The following is a 24,722-nucleotide window of genomic DNA, read 5'->3' on the forward strand; positions in this document are numbered from 1 at the left end:
ATGCCTGTTCAGTAACTATAAATACTCCTAATACATTTCTGGGGCTTATGTATTAATTTTTTTATTTTATTTTACACAATGCCAGCTTTGTAATGTCAATTACCCCCCAGGTTTGAAAGGCACTCAGTGACCAGCATTCTGGTATAATTACTCATGGCATTGGTGTGATTTCACCCCACCTTTCCAATAATACTGACAAGTTTAAAAGAAATCTATTAAGTTAAGAAGAACAAAGATATATATTACATTTGCTAATTGCAAACAACCTCTTATAGCTGCATTTTTTCCCATTGGGATCAAAAAGTGCACCAGTTTAACATGTCTGTACATAAAAACAGTTTAAAACATTAAATATACAAACAGCAAGAGATTTTAAATATTTTGTATCAAATACTATAGGACAATATAATTTACATTTTTTTAACACAAAACATTACACCTGAAATATAACTTTAGATTTTACAGAATATAAAAATACATAATTTTTGTTTAAAAAATGTCTTTGCAGATTCTGGCACAATGTAATACTTTAAAGGCACACTGTATTTTGGCAATCTATATTTGCAATTAACTGTGCAACAATAATAAAATGACCTGTAATTAACCTTTTAGAACTGTAAGGCCAGATGATCTTCCTTCTTGGAATGGCCCTTTTTATCAGGCAAAACTTAAGTTGAACTGTTTAGGTGTTCTGCAACTCGTTTCCGCCATGGTCTGAGCTTTCCAACCCTGATCCAGCAATGCAAAAAAAGGCCTAACTCAGCATGTGAAAAGTCACATCAAATGCAATGGGATTAGTTATACTTTCATAATTGCCATCTCAGGTTCAGAACACTCAACCCCAAGCAAAATGGAGTCCTAAATGCAAGCTGGGAGCCAAAGTCTGCCCTGCCCTATGTTTGCACCAGAACTAATAAGGACAGCACAGGTTAAAAAGTCAGAGCAGAACTTGGAAACAGAAGTTCAATAATATTAATTTTTTTGATTTCAACTACACCAATGTAAAATACATAATGACTACCAAAGCCAGTGGAAACAAATGAAGTAAAACGGCTATAAGACTAAATCAGGAGAACTGTAATTTTGCCCTTCCATGCATTCGTGGGACTCCCACTGGAGTCAGTACAGGACAAAAACATGTGTTTAGAGATATATGGCTTATACAGATGTAATTGGGTTCCAGAAGATTTTCAGTTCTGTCTTCAAGTTGTTTCTGGACAACTCCAAACTCAAACAATTTTCAGCACACTAAAGGAAGATTCAATCTAAATCCCTAACTTTAAACGCTCCAAAATAAGTTGCTTCTTGTGATGAATCCAGTAGCAATGGGTTTGATACCTGGATACCTATCATTTCACCAGATTTTAATTTAAAAAATCCTCCTACATTTACAGAATAAAAATGAAATTCTGAATTTCCTGACCAGTATTTGGTGCTCCCTCCCTTCATCAACACGTCAGAGCGTCTTATTTTAAGATTTGTCTTAATCATATATACCATCAGCTGAAGCCCTCTTTTAGTCAAGTTTCCTGAAGTTTCATGATGTCTAAAACAGATATTGGCATAAAGGTAGTAAAAGCCATCTTGATTAACAATTAGTTTTCCATCACTGAATGTCATATTCGATAGGTTTGCCTGGCCTTTGTCATGATGCCAGGATGTGAGGTTCACTTTGCGGGTTCCTGAAGAGAAGAGAAAAAAGAGAGATTTATAAACATTTAACACACCCCAGCATTCAGTAAGCAATCTCTAGGTTTTTACAATCAACTAGAGTTCTATAGGCTACAGTGAGTATTAGACAATTAGGGCAAAAATTCTTATGAAATTTTCTTTTTTTAATGCACTCCCATATTTGGCTTGCTATTTATAACTGTCTGCCCTCCCACCACAAATGCCTGCTGGACTGTGGTACAAAACACTTGCTTGGCCTATAATTTGATTATGCTAAGCAGTCATCCAACAGTGCATTCCATCTAAAATTTTATTCAACTAATAGATTGTTGAGACGAATTTGAAATGAAAAATTTGTTATCAGTCTTCAACTTGCAAGTGTTTGCAAGGGATAACTAAAATTCTGAACACAAGTTAACTGATAATTCCCCAAAGAGAAAGTTTATGAAATCTTCCCATATTTTATGTTCTTGTGACTGTAGCAGTACAAAGGTAAACATTTTCATGTGACAACACCAAAAATGCAGATAAATCAGTACAATTGTGCATTTTTAGTATTACACACTAAGTTGCCTAGGCTTTACATAGCACTTCAACTGTTTATGACATAACAAACCTTTTTATGAAAAAACAATGTTTAGACTTAACCCAGTGGTTGCATATACCAGAATAAGGCTCTAAAATTTCATTTAATTCATATCCTAGATATCTAGGATAGTGGTCTACATCACCATCCTAATTCTTTCATAATTTTACAAATACTTATAGCTGGACAACTATAACTATTCAGGAGGTAAGCTTGGATTCTTTAATATCTAGCAGAAGGTCTTAGAAAACAAGCTCGTGGAAGACAGATGTGACTCTGGACACATTGCTCTTTTTTTCTTTTCTTATTTTTATTTATTACAGTATCTTAAGTTTCAAACTAGAAACAATGAGCTGATATTCCATGCTTGGAGGAGAACATTCCCCTTCAAGTTGTCTTAGGATGGAGATACACAAATTAGGAAGGGAAATGATGATAATATTCTCAGTCTCTCCACAGAACATCATGCATGAGGGAATCAAAATATACATATAACAGTTACCAAATCTGACTACCGAAAAGGGCGGTTTAAATGAACTATCACATGCAAAGAACCATTACTGAATTCCTTCTAACAGGTACACATAAGCCTTTTCAGTTCTGCCCACATGACGGTGGCCTAGTAAACAGGAGGCTGAACCAATAGTTTGCAAAGAGAATGAAAAAGAGGTGAGAGATTGGAGATGTTTGATTAGTCTGCCAGCTTAGCACCATCACTGAAAGCTAACTTTGTACGTATAGGTACACACATACAGGCTACCTGGACCAAAACACAGCTCCCAGACACTATCATCAGGGAGCCACATTGCATCATCTCTTGGATGTTTCAAGCTGATGTCATCAGCTTGATGTCAAATAACATCTCAGATGTCATTTCATCTATACCCTACTATGGAGGCTGTGCTCAGAGATGGCCTGGCAGGAGGTCAGAGAGGCACTGAGAGAGAAAATTTGAGTCTTCCTTCCAAACCTGGCCACATTTGACACTTCAGATTGTTTTTGGTGACACAGTGGTAAGACCAGCCTGCAACACCAGCTCAGACAGCATTGCTACTACAGCAAATGTATCATGTAGAGGTGTATCACAGTATTTTGTGCTGAGGAGCGTGCCCTGAAGCACACATCCCACAGTCCCTCCACATCCCTAGCTTCACCACTATCCCATTATAGCACCCACCTCATCTCATAGTCCATGCCTGCAAAAACAGTAGAATAGGCAACAGTGGGAAAAGAAGATCCTGGCAAAGCCCACAGGCACGCCCACGCAGAGGAAATAACACTGTCCTGAGAGCTCCATGAGCCTTCCTTATAGGCACAAGCCACTAACATTCTATTATTCAATGTAATACATAAGGCATAACACAACAGATGGGAATTGGCCAACTTGTCCTCCTAACCACTAGCAATTTTCAGCACAACAGAATAACTTCATTTGCTCCCTCCCAGAGCAGTGGGTTCACATATGTACCAGAGGACTTTACACCTTAGCCTCCCAGTGCATCTAAATGCCTGCTTGGAATGTGCATTTGATCCCAACATCAAATCAAAACAGTCTATCCCTACCAAACTTGCCATGGCACACAGCAGGACCCAGTGCCCTCCCCTCCAACCAGTGCTCCAAGCATGCTGGGGTAAAGCCTCAGGTATACTCGATTGCTTCAAAAGATGCCTCTTCCATCTGTCTGTGCAGAAAGCGAGGGGACAGGGGAATTTGAGAGAGATGAGCCTTGCCTAACTGCCAAGGGCGAGCAACTTTTGCATGCAAGAGGAATACTTTAACAGCAGTCCAGAACAAAAACCTTCTGGCGTTCTTCCATGAAGACTTCAGCAAAGCACAGGTTCTCAAAGGCAGATCATAAATAGTTGCTCCCCTATGGCTCTAGTGCAGGTAGAAATCATGCTAGCAAAATTATACAGAGAAGCCATCTTCTGTGCAGTGACTCAAAAAAACCTCTGAAAACCATCAATTAACTGGAAAAGACAGCAAGATCTTAAGTCTCTTAGCCTGGAGTTATTCACCTGCAAGAAGTGCTAAGATAGAGGTACCAGATTGCACCTCTGAAGCACTGGGGGTAGCTGAGGCAGTTGTAGAACTTCTCGTGCACATCATTAAGTCTGAAGAAATACTGCCCCAAGGAGGTTGGCTACCTTCAAGATGAGGAGGACAGGCTAAAAATCACTGCTTAGATCAGAGGAGAGGCACTTAGATATGGGACAGGAATGTATACCTGTGATGGAACAGAAATGCGTGCTGTGACTGCCTGGGTAGTTGCTAAGCAGCTTTTTTTTACCTGACAAGTAAATTTTTTAGTTGCCAGTCTTAAGCTGCAATTTTGAAGAAATCTTTAGCAGGAAGGCACAACTTCCTGCTGAAAAGCGGGGAAGGGAAAAGAGGGCAAATAGGTGCTACAGTGGCTCATAATTGAGAGATGGGCTCTGGGTGAAGTTTGTTTACACTATTTTGATGTTCAAGTAAATGCACATCATTCACCCATGGTCAGATAGAGGGACAGGCCAAGAGATGATGGGATGACACTATCTGTTTTGAGCAGAGGATTTGCAGAGGTAACTCCTAGAAATCCCTTATTAAAAGGGGATTAAATTATAAAGCATTAAATTATAATGCTATGATTGTATTAGCTGAGGCAGATGGGCATTTTGCCACAATTCAGAGCTCCAGAAGAGGCATGCCACAGCCAGCAACACAGCACAAAGATGCTCTTGTACGAGTTCTGTCATGAAATCTTTAATGGAAGGAGCAAGCAGGTTCTCAGTGCTTCTGGTGGTAATACACCCAGATCTGGAGACACCAAAACAATCAGTACCCCAAAACACAGGAAGTGGAGAAAACTGGAGCACACACATTAGTGCCAAATCAGCAGTCCACATATCAGAAACTCTGACACATAACCCAAGCCATGGGCTAGTCAGAAATGCTGCAGTATAGTATCTTCTTACTGTGAAATAATTTACTTTGGAATCATGAAAAAAATAGCACAAGGCAAGTCAAGTTGACAGAGAAGGAAACAGTCGGGGAGATCATGAATAAGATAGTCTTCTAGACAAGGAAAAAAGCATTATTTAAAAATTCAAAATAATACACAGCCTTTCTGAAAACTAAAGACAAATAAAAACAGTGTCTTGTGTATCTGTGAGCATGAACTAAGACTACTACAAATGAGTTCAATAAAATTAGCCCTGTTTTGATAATTTGTTTGCATTGTAGTAATGTTCAGGTATAAATAAAGCCTGAAGAAAGGACCAAAGCACTGTTTGCTCTGAAAAACTCTTTTGGAGGCAAAGGGCAGTTAAGTTGAACCTGTAGCTGTAAATAGCTCAGAATACTACAGCGTTTCCTTAGACAGCTAAAGGCATTAATTCACACTCCAAATGATATATTTAACATTTATATTTATTTCTGTTTGTGATTTTCTCCTTTAAACGGTGACTATTTCTGTAATCAATTTATAAACCACAATTCACTGTTTTCATTTAAAACCTAGGTAGCATTTATAGTGAGCTCTGGTAAAAACCAACCAGCAAGCATCCAGCTCTAACCTAAGGCAGCAAACCTAAAAAATACACAGAGCAAGCCAAACCACTACAGCTTCTGTCACCAAATGATGGGTGGGGACACCAAGATTTGGGAAGGGTTATTTTCCCCCCTCCCTCACACTATCCCCCAGCTGCAAAAGTCCATTTGAGGCTTGATATTATTGTGAACCAGCTCAAAGGAAAATGTTCTCTCACAGACACTGTTCAGTGCCTCTTCATGAAGGGTGTTCAGTAGCAAACTACTTAAAATCCTGTTTGACAGTGAAGACTTTTTTTTTCCCGACTCTGGTTATTCTGGGTCAGAGTGATGACAGTAGAGAACCTTAAAATACTAAGAAAAGATCTGTCCAGGCTCATGGATGGCAGAAAACAATTTAGAAGGGTTTCAGACATGGAGAGTAAAGAATCAGGGGAAGAACATAAATATTGCCATCTGCAGTCAGAGAAAACAAGATGGGAGAGGAAAATCTCCTGGCGACCTTTATGCAAATTTTTCTTTCTTTATGCCTGTCACTAACCTCTATGCTACCCAGCCAGGTGGGTACTGCCTCATACCAGTAAGCATAATACTAACATGCCTCACCACCAGTAGGTTCAGGGTTCCAGCTATCTGTAAGGATGCAGCCCCTCACTGTTACAATGCCCACGAGGACCGCAGAAGCTGTGCTCATGATTAACATTCTGGCAATGCTCTTCCAAAAGAGGCAGAAGCCATATGTGCCAGATCAGAAGAGAGTATGTCCAGCTCATAATACTGGTAAGGAGTAGATCTGCTCCAAGGAGAAACAAAGCTTGCTGTCGCAGGCAATGTGTTTCTGAGAGTTCCTGCAGCCCGTGCTTTTGAAAAAAAAAAAAAAAAAAAAGTGAAGAGAACAAGAAAGAGCAATGTCTCCCTTTCCATTACCCATAGATGTGCTGTATCACTCCCTTGAAGGTTAAAGCAGCAATGCACAACAGTAAAACTTATCAGCTGCTAGTCTGGATAAAAACACAGTTTACAGCAATATCCAGGTAAACAGAAAATAAACTCCCCACAGGAAAAGGTGGATTTCACAGACTGTGACACTGACACACTCCACTTCTGCAGATGTAAGTCATCTGTCTCTATGATTAGCAAATTAATTGAAACCTTCCAAAGACAAAATGCTAAGACAAGTTTACTGATACTGAATCTTCTACTATGGACCTGTGGTAAAAGTAGGTCAAAGCCAAAATCTGACTAAAATAGAAGCTTGTTAGGAGGCATTTGAGCTAACAAGAAAGCTTTTGGAAGTTTTGACTGCCATCTGACAAGCTGTTTAAGCTCTCTGCTTATAAAGCTCTGGATCTTGGCAATGTCAATGCACTTGAAAGAATCCTATCCCTCCAGGCAAGAAGCTGCACAGAATTGCTTTGTCTTTAAATAGAGCAAGAGCAAGGTATTACTATGCAGGCTGCTAAAATCTCAGATTTCAAGTCTCAACACAGCATTCCCCTTTGGTTTGGTTATATAAAACAGAAGAGCAATGTGCACAGCTTAATTAACAAGGAGTTCAGCTCTGCAGAATGTATAAATCTTCAGAGAAAGAACACAGTGATCAATGCACCCTCCTATCTTAAGATCCTCCATCTGATAGATTCAGAAAAAACTCTGGTTTATTTCTACCACACCAATTGTTGTGTTGAGAATACAGAGAGAAAAATCTCAACTGACAGTGCTCCAGGGCAAAAAATAAAACCATTCTAACATATCTTAAAATTGTAGGACTGAATCTTTTCCTCTGGAGAGTGTTCCAAGGCGGACTCGTGTCTTGTTCCCGGATATTGTACTAGCAAGGATATTCCCAAAGCCATCTGAATACCTCTGTGTAGAAAATAAGAGCTTTGGCAATATAAAAGAATGCCATCCTCTTACCACAGGGGCAGATAAAAGCCACAAGAACATTTTTTTCCCCCCTACTCAATTGCTCAAAAACATACTGCATCCAAGTCAACACACTGTTGCTCACAGTACAATGCTATGATTTTTATCTTGCTACCACTGGACTAGATGGATGCACAACAGACCCTTCTGAAGCTTTGGCATGTCGGAATGTCATGAGGGCCCTGGAGTCTTATGTGAAAAAGTCTACACCAGTCCTGCAACATAAAAGTGAATGGAATATGATAAAACCTTTCCAACGTGCCATCAGCAGAAGGAAACAAACTCATCCTTTTGCTATCAGAGTGCAACATACCCACAGAGGGCAGCGAACTAGCAGGTAAGTTACAATAATGCCATTGGGACTGCAATTCTAGATTTTCCGCACCTCCAAATGAAAGGTGTGCTTCCTTTATGGTAAATTCTTTCACTGATGGGCACCTGATATGCATGTGCACTGTGGACTCATATAAGATTCTCAGCTTCCAGATCCACCCTGAAGACAAATGCTGTGTCACCCAGTACAAACCCCGTTACACTTCAGCACTCAAAAGGAGTGTTGCTGCTAAGGGCTGAATAGGTGGACACAAAACATGCTTGAATTTTACAACAGAAAACAATACATTTATTCAGCTGACAACAGGATAAAAAAAATCCCTGACTTTGACTCAATAGAAGGGAAACATCTTCCAAACTGTATGATCTGTATTCTGGACAATCTTTGTGCTGGTATAAACACATATGCAAACAAGGATATATATAAACAAATCTGTGTGTGTGTGCGTGTGTGTGTGTATACCTATGGATGAAGTCCAGTGTGAATGAAAAACTCTGGATGGGCCCTACAGGCCAAAGAAAATGAGAAACTTCAGAGGAGAGCATTCAACACAAGATCTTCCTTCCTCACCTGACAGCACAAAGGGGCAGGCCAAGTCCTCAAAGGTTAATCATGAAAACTGGTAATTTAAAATGACATTCAGCACATGACTAATACAAAGAGGAGCCATCCTCCTTTTAACATTGCCCCTGTTGGTTCTGAAATCCTTTAACGCATCCAATTTATTCTTGCTATCAAAAGCCATTTCCGAAATCCCAGTCTGTTGCTGGTTTTGCTGAACTATTTTCATCTCTTTATTCACTGTTTAATGTATTTAGGAAGTATTCACTTAAAACTGAACTTACCAGATGGAATATTCTTATCATCAATAATGAGATGGGCAAATGGCTGCTTCTCAGGTTTGTTTCTCCTGTACAGTTCAATTCCTAATGCCTCCATTGCAGCTAGAGATAAAAGAATTTCATTATCCCACAAAGACACGTTTAGAGGAACCAAAATACTTCTTATTCATAAAGCAGCACCTACCTTTTTCTGGTCTTGGTGACGTTCTTCCCATGACACGCTGGACTTCCTAAAATGAGAAAGAGCCATGGCTTTGATGTTTTCTTGGTTTTGTAATATTGTTTAGTTTGCATATATCTGGGGATATTGTTCCACCTACATTATATTCAGATGCCTGGGATATGCATAATGTAAATATGAGAATGTGTAATATGAACAAACACAGTTTAGCTGCCACAATCAAATTACTTCCTCTGTCCAATCTTCTGATAAAGGTGGATAGGAACAATGGTGTGTACGATCACTGCATTATTTATTGAAGTAGTGGTGACAGGACATTTACAACCTTTCCTACTTACAGCACTTGAATTATTTCTCCAAGTATAATGGAACAATGACTAATAAGAAGGCATCACATCAAACTATAGAGTTTATGAACTGATTTAGTTACTTGGTGTCCAAAAGTAATGAAAGAGACAGTTCTACATAGGAATTAGTGTGCAATCACTCTAAGAACTAAGGAAAGTAAGCTCTGAATTTCATTTGTGATGAGGTAAATGAAAACCTCTGTTCTTCACACTTGACTGCTAACAAAGTATGCAGGAACTGAAGGATTAAGCATCCTCCCCATCCGGACTGGGCCAAATGGACTGGGTACCGTAATTCAATGCAATTCTTCAAAACTACAGATGAATTTTAACATGAATGAAACCCATGTTACACAAACCCAAGAACAGCACAAATTGCAGACATCAGGCACCACAAAAAGCTTTGGTTTAAAAAATCCACACCTGTCTTCCTCTTGAGGAAAAGATACAAACAGCAGTTTTCAAAAATCTAAGCAGCCTGTTCTTCTTACATGCATGGACTGAGTCTCGGTAATATTAAGTTCAATCCTCAGTTCGGTCCCCTTTTTCTCCATGACTCTCCATATGTTTTCGAAAAAACAGGGGTAATATCTTTGTTATTCAGAATACCTTATACCATGGAGCCATCAAGAAGATGTTCAGTAAAAAGGAACATTTTGCTGATGATAGCAAGTCATGTCCTCTTTGAAACCTAAGAGTGGTCCTTGTTTCATCTTTATATAACTCATGCTGTTGTTTGCCTGATTCAATCCATGTATATGCAATATGTCTCAGATTTGTCCAGATCAGCAATGTTACACTGTGCTCTCAATCACTGCGGTGTTTTAGAATTTGAAATCCTGCTTTAAAAACACCTGAAGTCCTGTTTTTATGTAATTTTGCAACCACAGTGCAAAATATAAGTCTATAATGCCTTAGCCAGCGCATTTATTACTCTCACTTTCCCCTTTCAGTAGGTATTTAAATGTTAAACCAAAATGAAAAGCCACAGCAGTATGGAAGTTGTATTATGACTATCAAAGCATAATACTTCAGCAGAGATATGCTGATTTTGTAGATAAGAATCACAAAGATGCTTTTTGCAGCAGAGACAAGAAGAGATGCAGCAGAATCACAGCTTCAGAAGTAAAACTCGTATCCACCTCCCCTACTTACAGTCTCTTTAATTCTCTGATCTTCCTACTTCAATGTCAGTTCTAGGAGCATGAAAATGAGGTTTAATTCTAGGAGCTGCACACCACCATCAGCCGCTAACCACACTCAAGTAGAAAATAGGAAGGTGACAAGAAATTGCAAGTACCAGGTACTGTGAAAGATGGGAAAAGACTCTGAAGAGAACAGGACATAAGGTAAGAAGAGCCTGGGCGACAGACCACACTCGGAGATTACTGCAACACACCTATCCCCAACCCTTTCCTTTGAAGGGGAAACTTCTTTGTTTTCTTGCTTTCTTAATGGAAACTTCTCAAATGTCAAGTTTGCTTTCATATCCTTTCCTTCTGGGGCATGTGATAATGTTCTTGCCTGGAGAGTCTACTGGGCATATCCAAAAAGAACTATGTACACTTTAATCTCCTATTATCTAAAATACTATGGTACTAAAAAATATCCCATGGTTGGTAGCTGCTCAGCCTTTGAAATCCCTGAACTGGTCAACTGTTATTCTACTCTTAACTTAAATTTTTCCTAGGAGCATAGAGTTCTGCTTCTGCACATTTCCAAAGATGCTCTAGCTTAAGCAGTGAGAGATCCTGTAGCCTGATCCAACTCATCTTCCTTGTGGAAAGGCTCTGACCCTCATGAAATGCAGTCTGAGCTTCTTTCTAACTGTTGGTGGTGCTGTTTCTCTGCAGCATCACCACTTGGTAAGCAGAAAAGCTACCCAGGCAGACTGGGGTCCACAAGTCTCCTTGTCCTGATGGTCTCAAACCTACTGTCCTGTTTCCTAGGAGCATGTCTCTCTGACAGGAACACTCTCCTGTACTCCTCTTGAAGCTATGCTAGTATGTAATTAGGAATGAAGGTTTCATTACATCAAAAAGGAAATTATAAGCATGAGCTCACCACTAACACATTGAGAAGAGTTGGAGGCTGGCTTATGTTCTCTGACTCTTCTGTGTGCTTGTCAGTGGATTAGAAGTGGCAAGACTGTGGACTGAAAACAGAAATCCTCCATCAGTTCTCTAAGCTCTGGATTGGTGTCAAGTTCTTTACTTGATTCTGGCCAGCCTCATAAAATTTTAATACTCCTTTCTGTTATGTTGCCCAGGCTTCCAAAAGGGAGATGAAACAAATGAACTAGTCCCTAGAAAACAGATATGGAGTTGTGAGTTTCTTCCTGAAGAATAAGTAGTTCAACACTTCTTGATGTTTTACTTCATGTTTCTAGAGTTCCGAGGTGCTGATACACAAACTACCTTAGAAAAGCATTTTACCATGTACTTCTTTCTGACCCTGAAGGAAATTTTTCACACTGAGTATCTGAAGAAATCCAGATGTCTAAAGATAGTCCCTTAAGGGAATTATCAAAAGTCCCCTGGTATTCATACTGCAAGGAATTAAGAGCTATGAGTCTTCAAATTTTTAAAGCATCAACTGCATTTTTTAGCACCTGAACGTCTTTAAGCATCTCATACTTAATCACAATGTAGACTCCCATTAAGGAAGTAGAAACAGCTCAACAGAACCTGTGACTAAGAAACTGCTATAATGGCACAAGAACTACTGACAAAATATTACCAGCGACTTCTCCTAATGCTGCTGTCCACAGAACTGTGATACCAAGCTGTCCACAGAACTGTGATACCAAAACTGTACACAAAAGTCACACCACTCTGTTAGTCTTATGAAAAGCTACTCTTGTACACCTTTGTGTAATTTGCACACCGTCAACCAAATCAGCTCTGCTGACCTGCTTCCCACATTCCAGCCTCCTTCATACAGTCACTGTTTAAACAACAGACAAGCAGTTAGTCACAAAAATGAAAAACATGTCTTCCCTTCAACCAAAAATTTTAAGATGCCATTAAGAAGCTCTGAAATGTTCACATTTTAAAGCTAAAACTCATGCTTTAAGTGTCTGGAAAGTTGGGAAGTGGTCTTTTCCTAATCCACAGCAGGTTGCAGGTTTTACCCTTAGCATCTCAGCACGTTCAAAGCAAAAATAACTCTTGCTATACAAGTTATATCCAATGTTGAGGATGCAGAGACAAGGCTACACTTGAACACGTGATATTTCTGAAACGTTTTTCATCTCCTTTGGCTTTTACAATATCTCAGTATCTACTTTGAGCACCTATAAGGAGCCTTTTGAGACCCACAAGAAGTCCTTTGGACATTTATGTGCTTTTTCATCTGTGATCTTAAAGCTTCTTTATGCACTTTTCTCTTTTACTACCCAAGTGCTTTAAGTACAGTTAAGTACCAGGAAGAAGCATCTGATTCTCTTGCCGGAAATTCAGCAATATGAAGAATGTTAATCAGGAAGGAAGTGAAATAGAAAGTACATGAACCAATACTCATCAGACTACAGTTTGGAGACCAGCAACACAACCTCTACCCAAATGAGTAGTCTATTGCTTGCAGAAAAAAAAAGGCATTTAAGATTGTAGGATGAAAACAGTGAAATTTTAATAACTTACAGTAATCACTTGTGAAACCTTTACTTGGTCCATAACTATGTGCACTTTAAATGTCTGCTAAGTATATAGATATCTTTATAAGTGCTGCCCTGGAGGTCTAGCAAAGCACTCTGTTGTCGTGTGGGTAGACTAGCTTATGCCTGAACTCCCCAAGCTGCTAGAAGCTGGGAGTATTGCCAAGAAAAGTTACTTATGGATTGACCAAAGATATGTTTGTAGTCCTTTCTACTTCATGCTCATAACAGACTTCATAAGGACTGTGGTCAGTGCATCTGGACTGCCAAAAGGTTTTTAGGGTTGCATGGAAAAAAAATTAAGCAAACAGACAGGCTAAGAAAGTATACTAGTTGTCTGTTTGAAAGTTTATATGCAGTATTGAAAATGTGCTTTCTACTTAGTAAGCTGCTCCTTAAGCAGAATTTTTATCCTGGAATATGTTAAGGAATTGGTCATTAGATTTTGATTAAAAGAAAAATCTTCAATTATTATTTTTCAGGAGACAAATATTTCTTGACCTGACCTTGCAGCCTTACAACACTGGCTTTCCTAAGAGCACTTTCGTTTTCAACATCAAACCCTGCTTTAGATTTAAGTACTAGGTCTACAGGTGCACAAAGAAAATAGATGAGAACCGGTGCTGTAAGCTAGAAGTTGTAACCAAACCATAAACCTGAGCAAAAGTAAGTTGTCTATTTTCATTTCCTGAACAGCTTGATTTGCAAAAGACAATATATTTTAAAAAATCACAAAAGATAAATGGTATTTTAAAGTGTTCTGTTTTAGTCACTGAACATGCTGCCAGTTCAAATAGGGATACTGGTTCTTAAAACACACACAGGTTAAATTCTCCTTCAGGAAAGTGAAGAAAGCACAGACAACAAGAATCCTACTTCAAGTCACATTTGCTGCATTCCCACATACAAAAGACTAGTACAACTGCAAGTAAGCTTTGGATGCATCTCTGCTCTTCATTGCAGCAGGGTGAATGAAAGGCAGAATTTACAGATCATGATAAAGTATAATTCTGCCTTGACACTGTTACTTTCACTTCTCTGATATACCGAAAAGATGCAAACATAGCCTCAGGCAATCATTTTCCTATCTATTTTTTTCTCTATCATTGATATAAGATGACAAAGCATCTAGAACACTGGTGCAGCTGCTTAATACATTCTGTTACACTCAAAGGAAATTCAGAGTCTACTTTGGCAAAGGAAATTTTATTGTTCTCAAACTAATGGTCAACAGTCAGAAAAGTTATCCCTACTCACTATTTATCCTGGCCGCGGACATTGCAGCATTTAACTTCCATCCAGACTGGCAGGATATGTAGCCTCAACTAAAGCCAATGCCTTTGTTGAGTAACCAGCAGTAAATGACCAGAATACAAGGCTTCCCATTGACTTACAGTAACAGGCTCCTTCCTCTGTCATGGGAGTCACATGAAAAAGCAGTCCAGTACCAGCACACAGCACAGATGTAGGTGTAGCAGGAGGAAAGAACTAATTCTACAGACTTAACCCTTTGTCTGCCCCTTAAGCTTTTGAAGGAGATGGCTAGCAAAACGGACAAGACATGGGCTCCTATGTTTCTTTGTGTTTTGTTCTCAAAAAGATCTGTCACTCAGGGTTCTCTGTTAAAAGCAAACATTACATTAGCACAATTAAAATGCTATGAATTTAACTCAAGTACAGTTCACTCTGAAGTGTATGTGAGTTCAGCTCAAATCTAAAGCAGTACTCTTAATCAAAAACTGCCAGTTTTATGCAGATGTGAAGTAGTAAAGTTGTAGTGGACCCGATAAGCCAGGAAAATCAATCCATAGCAGACATTCATCTGTTAAACAGCCCATAATTAAACTCTAAACACCGTCATGAACACAGGAAGAGATCAAAGCAGTAACCGCAGAAAGAGGGGATTGTGACATATATCCCACTTGTCTAGTCTTCCTCATTAGGGCTGACTTCTTCAGCTGACCACTTTTGTTATTCGTGTTATTCGTAAGACTGCTCAGTTATCATGCTATGGCAAAGTAGGTCTTCTGCCAGTGTAAGAACGATCTGTATAGAACAGAGAACTGGTAAAGGGAGGAAAAAAAATAGGGAATATTATCCCTCATTTGGGGCTGCAGAAAGAGTAAGAAATGAGTAAACGCAAGCAAATGCTATGTTCTTTGTCCTTCAGACAATATTTTGTTTGCTGATGATCTTGACTTAGGAGAATCTCGTCGGAAACAGACAGGAAGACTGCTTTGAAAAAAAGTGTGTAACTTGGTTTTTATGTGCATCCAAAGTGTTGGCAAACCTATACAAATATTAGCATAAATTACTACCATTCAGGCCCATCCAAAAGTCAGAATGGCTAACCAACTAACTGCAATCAGTTTTCTTAGTAAAACTTCAAGTCTTCCTTTCTTAAAAAAAAATAAGAGAAATAAAACATGTTTGAATACAGAATTGGTTAGCCATTACCAGATTCATGAGTAAACACAATACAATCTTGGATGAAACATCAGGTGTTATTTGAACACCAGAAAACAATTTATAGAACTTACCTCCGAATACAGATGTTGGAAGAAGTTCAACAGGACCATGAAAGAAAGGAACACACAGTCTGTGCCACCTACCTTCTGCACAGTCCTTTGGAGAGCGAGTTTCATATTTCTACATGATTCTGGCATTAACTTCATTTCTTGACTTTCAAAGGATGCATCATGTAAATCTGTACTTTCTTGATGACCAAAAAGTGTTCTGACACAGTGTGCGTGTTCTTTTGAAATTCTAGTAGGGTCCATCTGAAATAAAAACATAAGCAGAACCACAGTTCTAAGTGTCAGGGACACTTTTCAACCATCTAAAAGTTTGGTATCTGGCTAAGTTTATTATCTAAATTTTCTTCATAAACAATGAAGAGAGAAGTTCCCAACATCAAGGTTCATTTCATTCAACAAACATGTGAGACAGGATACCCGACTTTCAAAAGTTAAGATAAACCCCACTCTTACAGTAAAATCAATTATCCTGAATTCAATTTTTCAACCACTCAGTGCAATACCACAGTTATTTTAACAGGAAACAAAGTCATCCTACCTCTAAGAGCTATTGTTTGTAAAAAGGCAAGTAGAGAAACTTGGGGAAAGTATGTACAACACCTAGCACATCATTTTCAAGAGGAGAAACAGAAGTTTTCTCTGAAAATATATCACTGAAGCTATCAGCCAGCTATCACAGAAACTTTTGTGGGTATACTGGTTGTGGCTGGGAGAGAGTTAATTTTCTTCACAGTAGCTGGCATAGGGTTGTGTTTTGGATTTGTGTTGAAAACAGTGTTGATACCAGATGTTTTTGTTACTGCTGAGCAGTGCTGACACAGAGTCATGGTCTTTTCTGACTCTCACCGTACCCCACCAGTCACTGGACTGGGGGTGCACATGGAGCTGGGAGTGGACAGTCTGGAACAGCTGACCCCAACTGACAAAATAGCATATAGAATATAAAGCTGGGGTAAGAAGAAAGAAGGAGATGACATTTGGAGTGAGGCCATTTGTCTTCCCAAGTCATTGTTTCGTGTGATGGAGCCCTGCTTTTCTGGAGATGGCTGAACACCTGCCTGTCTATGGGAAGTGATGAATGGATTCCTTGTTCTGCTTTCCTTGTGTGTGCAGCTTTTCCTTTACCTATTAAATTTTCTTTATCTCTACCCATGAGTTTTCTCACTTTTCCAATTCTCTCCCCAGCCCCACTAGGGGAGTGAGTGAGTGGCTGCATGGGGTTTAGCTGCTGGCTAGGATAAAGCCATGACAGTCGTAAGAGGTATTCCTATGTGAAACAGTCACTAAGAAAGCAAAAGTTAGAAAGACCAAAAGATTATTAAACTGCATTGCAAAACACCTTTGCTTCATTGGACCAAGACTGATTAGCTTAGAGTATATGCAAGACATTTTTAGCAGTCTTTATGAGTGAAACAAGTATGCTTTAAAACCCTGAATTCTATCAGTTAGATAAATTATAAGGATATTCCAAGAATTAGGACTGTACCTTGGAAGAGTTTAATTGCATAAATACTAGTTAAACCATTTCACCCTCTCTTCGCATACTCCATACCCTTCACAGTCAAGAGATATTAACCACTACCTTTCAGAGATGGCCTAAGACTCTCAACAGTTGTTCTAAAGTTGTACTTATTCGACTTTTACTTCAGGCTTGAAATAGGGTTTATGCCTCCAAACTCTTGTCTAAGTTCTCTAACTGTATCAGCTGGCCTGTTAAAGAACATTTACCTTTCTGATTAGGTGGAAGAAACAATTTTGCCCAAGAATTTCAAAAGGTAATACATTATTTGTAATCCCAATGCAGGAATACCAAGACTTTATGGATAGTGCCTGACGTGTTCAGTTTCCTTTAACATTGTGCTGAACAAAATAGAACATCAAAAGGAAGTTTTGCAGAACACAGAGCAGCCACAGTGAATCAAACACGTTATATCACTTGTTCACAGGAACATAAATTCGACTCCCTAACCCCAAAAAATAACCAAGTCAAAAAGCATAAGGTTAGGATTACAGAGCTGAATTTAAGTCTATGCCAGCCAGGCAGCCATCCAACAGGCATATACAGCAGAGAAACATTTGTTGCACAGACAGCAGCACCAAATGCTGCCATTCTTCTGCTGAAGTCTCCAGATGGAAGCTGTTTGCCTCATTCATTCCGACCAATGCCAGCCCCTGTGACCCCGCTTATCTGTCCTAGTCACCCCTGCATCTTTGGAATGAAACAGGTCATAAAAGGTTCACCTGAACATCAGAATATGCCACAGCTTTGAGCAAAGGGGTAGCAATGAGTTACAGAATGGCTTAGAGGCAGTAACATCCTCCTGTGATGGCCTGACACAGCTAAGCCCAAAAGAAAATCTGTGTACAGCCATTGCAGTTCTACGAATTAAGCGCTAAAAACTACACTAATACCTTCTGAAGTCAGCTAGTGCAGTGCAGATTCATTAACTGCTTAAGCAGATCTAAACCAGCACCTCTGTGCTCTCACCACCTTCACCACAGAATTTAATTCCTGAATTTCAGTCTCCTCTTCTAAATTAATAAACAGGGATGAAATTTTGCTGACCTAATTTCCTGAAATATTAGCACCTCAAAAACAACTCACTCCAGGTGTCAGACAAGCATCAGAGCCAGTATAGGGATAGGCATAGGAATGAAATAGCAGGAAGGCAGTACTAGCTTTAAACAACTGCAACACTGCAACCTAAAAGCATCTCTCACAGTATGTTCCACTAGTATTCAGAACTCAGAAAATCAACTGTAAACTAAGATAAATAAATAAGAAGTACAAAATGTTTACCAATAGCTGCTAGAAGGTAGTTAATGCAGAATGACTTGGGTTGGAAGATACCTTTGGAGTCCAGTCTCCTGTTTGAAGCAGGATCAACTTGTAACTTAGGTCAGGTGGGTTAAGGCCTTGTCTAGACAAGCTTTGGGGAATTTCCATCAATGGAGACTTTCAACCTCTCTGGGCAAACTATCCTAAAACTTCACCACTTCTAGTGTGTAAAAACCCCTGGGTTTGATGCCCAGCTACAGTTCTCCTTGCTGCAATTTATGATTGTGCCTCTTGTTTTTGCTGAGCGCTTCTGAAGAGCCTGTCTTTAGGCAGCTAAAAACAGTGATTAGCTTCCCTCACTTTAGTCCGTTCTCTGTTAGGTTCAAAGAATACAGTTCTCCCCATTCTTTTATATATCACGGTCCCTACCTATCACTGTGGTCTTCTGCTGGACTCTTTCCAGTTTGTTGATATGCCTCTGATATGGTACTGAGAGACTCAAAATAGGACCCATTATTTCAGATGTAACCTCTCATGCTGGCATTGTTAGAGACCTGAGGGAATTAGGGTCCCCACCAGGATCTGGGCACCTGAGCCTTTTCCCCTCCACACAGATCACAGGATAGAAGATAGAAAGCTACAGAAAATAACTGCCAATAGATACTAATTTTTATCAGTAATTCTACTAGTCAGACTACTGTCCCAGTTTTGGATTTATGAAAACATGCAAAGCACAAAAGCAGACAAGAAAACTAGGTTTTACAGCCTAAATATCATGCAGTTTGTAAAGGTCTGAGCATCTACCATGACAAATCACGCCAGCATAGACTTATAGCTATCACCCACCAACAATCACATCAAATGTGTCACACAACACTGTGCCAGAATAGTAACGGCAGATTGTACAGAGTCACTTGCTCAGATTATAGTTTATCTGCTGAAGGCCTAAAACAGAAAGCCAGCATCTCTGCACTGAGAGGTAAAAGACTGAAAGCTCAATGGAAACACTGTAACTGATATCTTCAGCAATTTAGAGCTGTGCAGGCCATCCTGACAAAAAGTACAAGTCTCTAGAGATTTACTGTTTGATAAGGTGAAACTCTGATCTAGGGACTAACCTATCTCTTGCCCTTAACTTTTTCAAAGAATACACAGTCTTCACCTCATTTAACTACGAAAATTAATTCTCTCGTCTGAAAAGGCATTCTCAGAAATTCTGCATCTTGTATCTTTACAAAGAATGTGTTCTGAACTGCCATGGCAGCAAACAAGCATTACCAAGCACTGAGATCAAAACTGTGGGCACAAAGTGATGCACAGAAAAACTTTCAAGGACATGTTTTGAGAAGAACTTCTAAAGAACAAGAAAATGATTATGAAATACCAGAATGATCTACAGGAAGCACTTTGCTAACTTGCGGGGCAGAGACCTTCAGCATAAAGTCCTAAAGATCTAATACTTGGAAGAAACATCCAGATGAAAACAAAAATAATGGAAAAAGCTTTATAACATGTGAAGTACCCTAAATGCCCTAGAGGAATTAAACTATTTAAAGAGAGGAGTGTCTAGATTATTTTTTCCTATCCATTGTGTCTGACCTTGAAGTCAGACCAGACTGTTCATTGTCACTTGATTTTCATCACCTCTCATAATTCTAGTTGCATTTCTGTACTCTTTTCACCTGATTCAGGGCAGATAAAATGAACTCCAGCATAATGGGTGAGGTCAAATGAAATTACAGAATTAAGAACCAATTTTCTTCTGTAAAAAGATTCAGTCTGTCTTTAAAAGATACAATACATACCAGCCACCTTTACTATTCAATTTTGCATCAATTATGTGATATTACAATATCACACTAAACACTTATTCCTTTAACATTTATACCTGTAGTTATTTTCAAAACTTAAGCCACTTTCCAGACTATCAAATATCCCTTTGCACTCCATGATCTTTCTTAAGCACCAAAAGGGGGTTCCTCTAGGCTTCCAAAAAAATGCTAATAATCACAATCAAGCTGTTTTTTCTGTTAGCCACTGCTCTATCATGCTCGCAGAACTTGAAGTCTTGAAAGGTAATTGTCTAAAAACATACAGAATGAAATCAGAATGAAATGACAATAAAAATCTGACTTCTAGCCTTTTTTAAAATGGGAAAAATGTATACTCTTGGAGTTCTATGTTTAACTATGGGAGTTAGACACCCAGCCCCCACATTTGGATTTGAGAACTTCTAGTTTGTTCCACTGCCCTCCAGTTCAGTCAGTGTTAGATGAAATTCCTACTCTTTTATGATATAAGTGCACTAAGAAAACGGGTCAGAAATAAAAGCTTAAAAGCTAACCCTTTGGAGATATACTTCAGCATTTACCAGCGGAAGTTAAATAAAACACTTTGCTCTCTTACCTTGTGCTGTGCATGAGTCTCTATTGAGTGATGATTTCCAGCTGCTCTGAGAATTTAACTAAATTTTCATAGCATTCTAACCAAATTTTCATGGCATTTTTATAGATAATGAGCAAATATTCCTCATAAAGTATAAGCAAAATAAATGCTCCAGACCAATAAAATCTGATATTGTTTAATTTCTTGGATTCAGTACACTGCACAGGATGGACCAAAAAGCAAAGTCAGAACATCCTAGTGTTTTTACATTTCAGAACACTATTATGAGAATATGGGTAAAATTCAATTTTTTTGCTTTTTTTCTTTCTTTTTCAACATACCAGCTCATTGTCTCACTAGCATTGCACTGCATTATTTCTTGGCCACAAACATGTGTTTACCCGTGAAAACCTAGTGTCAGTCTTCGTTATGTGTCTTATGAAATTCCAAATGCTCAAACCACAAAATAAACAAAACTAAGGAAAAACCAAAACCTCAACTATTGTCTCAGCTTATATTGTGTCATGATCCAGCCCAAATGATTTTATGCAAATACAGACAAAATATGTATGGTAAAACTGAGTCAGAGTTTATTCAGACTCTTAGGTAGGGTTTTAGAGAACTCACAAAATGTATAATTTCTTAATATCAGCCTAAACAGTCAAATCTTTCTAATTCACATTTGGCTAATTCACCAATCAAACTACTCAAATCTTTTGATGTACAGCGTCTACTACTAACTTCTCATCGTTTTAACAAAAAAAACCAAAAAATTTAAGTTCTCTTATTAAAGCACAAATTCAGATAGCTGAAATTTGCATTGAAAAGGCCAAATTGAGATAGCTTAATTCAACCAAACGTGACAGAAATCTTTTCAAAAGAAAGAGGTCCAATCATGTCCAATATAAATAAAACAATCTCTAAGAGTGTGAAATCAGAATTATGTTTTGCGGGACCTACTATATTTTTTCATCTATCTTATTTCATAATTAGAAATGGTGAACAACTATGGATTGTTATATCTTATTATTGTGAATTACATACTTACTTCAAAGGTATACCTATTAATCTATTTTCTCCATTACAAAGTTTTCAGGCAACAACTTCAGTCAAGCCTACATTGAGCTAGATCACCTCTTTTAGATGTTTTGGAAGTTCAAGTTTACAAAGGACTCTATTCAACAGTATTACTCCAAATCTGCAGGAACAAGAAACCAGCAAGAGAATTAAGCTGCCAAATGCAGAATTATTGCTGAATGATGCAATTTTTTAAATCAAGGAAGCAGAAGAAAAATATTCCTTTTTAGCCTTTGTTAGGCACGTGTGAAGCACTGGCATGCATTTATCAAAAAGAGTCCTTAATAAAGGCCTTAATAACTTTGATTAGTTGTTTTGATTGCAATGGCTCTCTAGGACACTAATCAATGTACAGCTGTGCATCTCTGAACTATGTTTTGACAAGAATGTCTTTTCAAGTTCATGAACATCTGAAGTGAAAAACACTCCCTGTCAGAAGTTGAAGTATGCATTTATTTATTTAACTGTGAAGCAAACAAACAGTTTTAAGATTTTACAATGAGTCCCAGAAATTAAATGTCACTCTTCTGAAGTATACAGGTTATGATTAACTAAGTATTGTATTGCTGTTCCATTTTATTTTTGTAAAAATGGAAAACACAAAGCCATTGTTGATGAGAAAATAAGAAATGGTCTGCCTATTAAATGATCAGCAGTGCTACTGTATATTTGATAGTCATTTATCTGTTGAAGTGGTGCAACATTTGTTTCCAGAGTGCACTTTGTTAAGAAATCCAGCCTGCTACATCAAGATCAAGCACCTCTACCTAGAAAGTAAACTGAAAGAAACAGGTTTCTACTCTCTGCTGACTTCAAATGAAAAGTACTCGCAACAGAAGTGCCACTTCCATGAAGGCAGTAAGACCCACACTAACAGAACTAATTAGCATCCGACAATAAAGCCAAGCAGAAATCTAACACCTAGCCCTGAGAAGTAACTAGCTGGCAGCTCCCCACTTCCTCTGAAAGGGCTCAGCCTTGCGGGTAAGAGATGCAGCAGCGAGAGAATCCAGGCAGCCGAGCTATTTCCAAGAAGCAGGCTCCTCTTCTCTCCGAAACCCTAACCGCTCATCACCTTATCTCCCCCCACAGCGAGACCTCCCCGTGCTCCTTTCTGCACGCATCGCTGCCTCTTCTGAAGCATCCCCCGTCGGGCTTGCGGCCTGGCAGGTGAGGGGCAGCTCTCTCCCAGATTCCCAGAAACCCCCAGAATCCCAGAAAAAGCTCCTGAGCTGCAGCGGGCACCTCTGGCCGATGCCCGCGAGCGCACTGATCCCGCTCCTCCGCGGTGCCCCTCTGCAGCCTGAGAGACAAACCATCCCAAGAGGTGTTGCGTGGTGACCCTTTCTTTCTTTAAAGACACTTCTCCTGCTGATGAAACATTCGTGGCAGCCAAAGACCTCAACCTTTTCAAACTCCTCTCCAGTGGAAAAGTCGAATCATCAAAAACCAAAGCCCTGCAAGACTTCAAGTGAAGGATCAATATTAAGCTGTTTCCCGAGTCGGGCACCCCTCATATCCGCTGAGAATCCCTGTACCCCAACATGCATCCGCAACCCACAGCACTATCTAGAACACCTCGGGCTGAGCATCTCCAGTGAGCAGGGGACACCACAGGCGGGGCAGGGCACTGTTAATCCCTCAGCCCGACGTCCCTCAAAGCTGGACCAATTTCAGAAGCAGATAAATATGTTCTCCGAGTTTGTTTTTTTTTTAATTAATCGCCTCAATCGCACAGACATGAGGGCCTTCCCCTCTTCTGAAAGGTGCGAGGCGGTCGCACTTCCCGCGGCGCGAAGCGCCCGCGCCGGCCCCCGCACCTTCTCCTGCCGCCGCCCGTGGGCGCCGGCGGAGGCGCCGCTTACCTGAGCTCGGAAGTAGAGGAAGAGGGCGACGCTGCAGACCACCTGCCCTAGCCCCAGGAGGACGAGGGCGGCCAGGAGTGAGCGGGAGGCGGGCGGCGGGTGCGGGTGTGCCGGCAGCGGCGGCGGCGGCGGCGGTGTCGGGGCGCTCTCGTGGGCGGCGCCGCTGCCCAGCTCCTCCGAGCCGCGCAAGTACTTGGTGTAGTCTCGGCTGGCGCGCCGCATGGCAGCTCCGCTCCGCTCCGACGGCTCCACAGACGACTTCACGGAGCTCCCCAGGGCCGGCAAACAACCCCACAACCCCGGTCAGGGACCTCTTATAAACTAGGCGGCCAATCAGCCCCGGGCGGCGCGCCCCTGCCGCCCTCCTCCTGCTCCCGCCCGCCGTCGCCACACACATCACCGCCGCCCCCTCCTCGCCTCCCCTCCCCGAGCACCGACCGGCCCCTGCCGGCCCGGGTCGGGCCGGGTCTGTCCCGCCCCTGCCCCCGGAGTCCCTGCCCCCCTCGCCGGGCAGGTCGCCTGGCGGTCGCGGTCGGCGCTGCTCCTCCCCTCCTCCATGAATGAGCAGCGCAGGCAGACCTGCCTCCGCCGGCTCCTGCCCCCTCCTCACTCTTTCCCCACTCAGGTTTGCACCGCACCCAGGCAGCGCCGTCAGCTGAGGCCTCTCTGAGCCCCTAGTTGCATCTGGAAGGTCCTTTTTCCTCTAAATTCCCAGGTACCTGGAATCAGCATGCACCTCGAGTGGGTCCCATCAGTCATCCCCTGGCCCCTTTGCCCTCAGGGCCTGTCAACTCCTCCCTGTCTCGCTCCCTCCTCACTCAGGCCAGGCTAAAATGAGCGCAAAAGGTGTTGACTTGCACTGTCCAAAAGAAGCACCTCTAGTTCACAGTTTTGTAAAAGGAATGGGGTAAAGAAACGGCAGAGGTGTGCTGGCACGTGGCTGCTGGTGAAACCAGCTCAGAGCCTCCCCATCTCCCCACATGCCTCCAGTCTGCTACAGATGCG

General features: G+C 40.5%; 1 protein-coding gene across 1 annotated transcript; it reads right to left on the reverse strand.

Annotated features, from left to right (window-relative positions):
• Positions 1-404: 404 nt before the first annotated feature.
• TNFSF11 (TNF superfamily member 11) lies at positions 405-23,939 on the reverse strand. The gene is made up of 5 exons (XM_027720249.2): positions 23,718-23,939; positions 15,687-15,854; positions 9,076-9,121; positions 8,895-8,993; positions 405-1,682 (listed from the first exon to the last, which is right to left on the reverse strand). Exons 1-5 carry the CDS (start codon positions 23,937-23,939, stop codon positions 1,261-1,263), a joined length of 957 nt encoding a protein of 318 aa, XP_027576050.1. The 3' UTR covers positions 405-1,260.
• Positions 23,940-24,722: the final 783 nt, after the last annotated feature.

This window comes from Pipra filicauda, unplaced genomic scaffold (genome assembly GCF_003945595.2).
Source record: "Pipra filicauda isolate LSUMZ 115617 unplaced genomic scaffold, ASM394559v2 scaffold28_size6257848_pilon, whole genome shotgun sequence".
Classification (NCBI taxonomy): Eukaryota; Metazoa; Chordata; class Aves; order Passeriformes; family Pipridae; genus Pipra; species Pipra filicauda.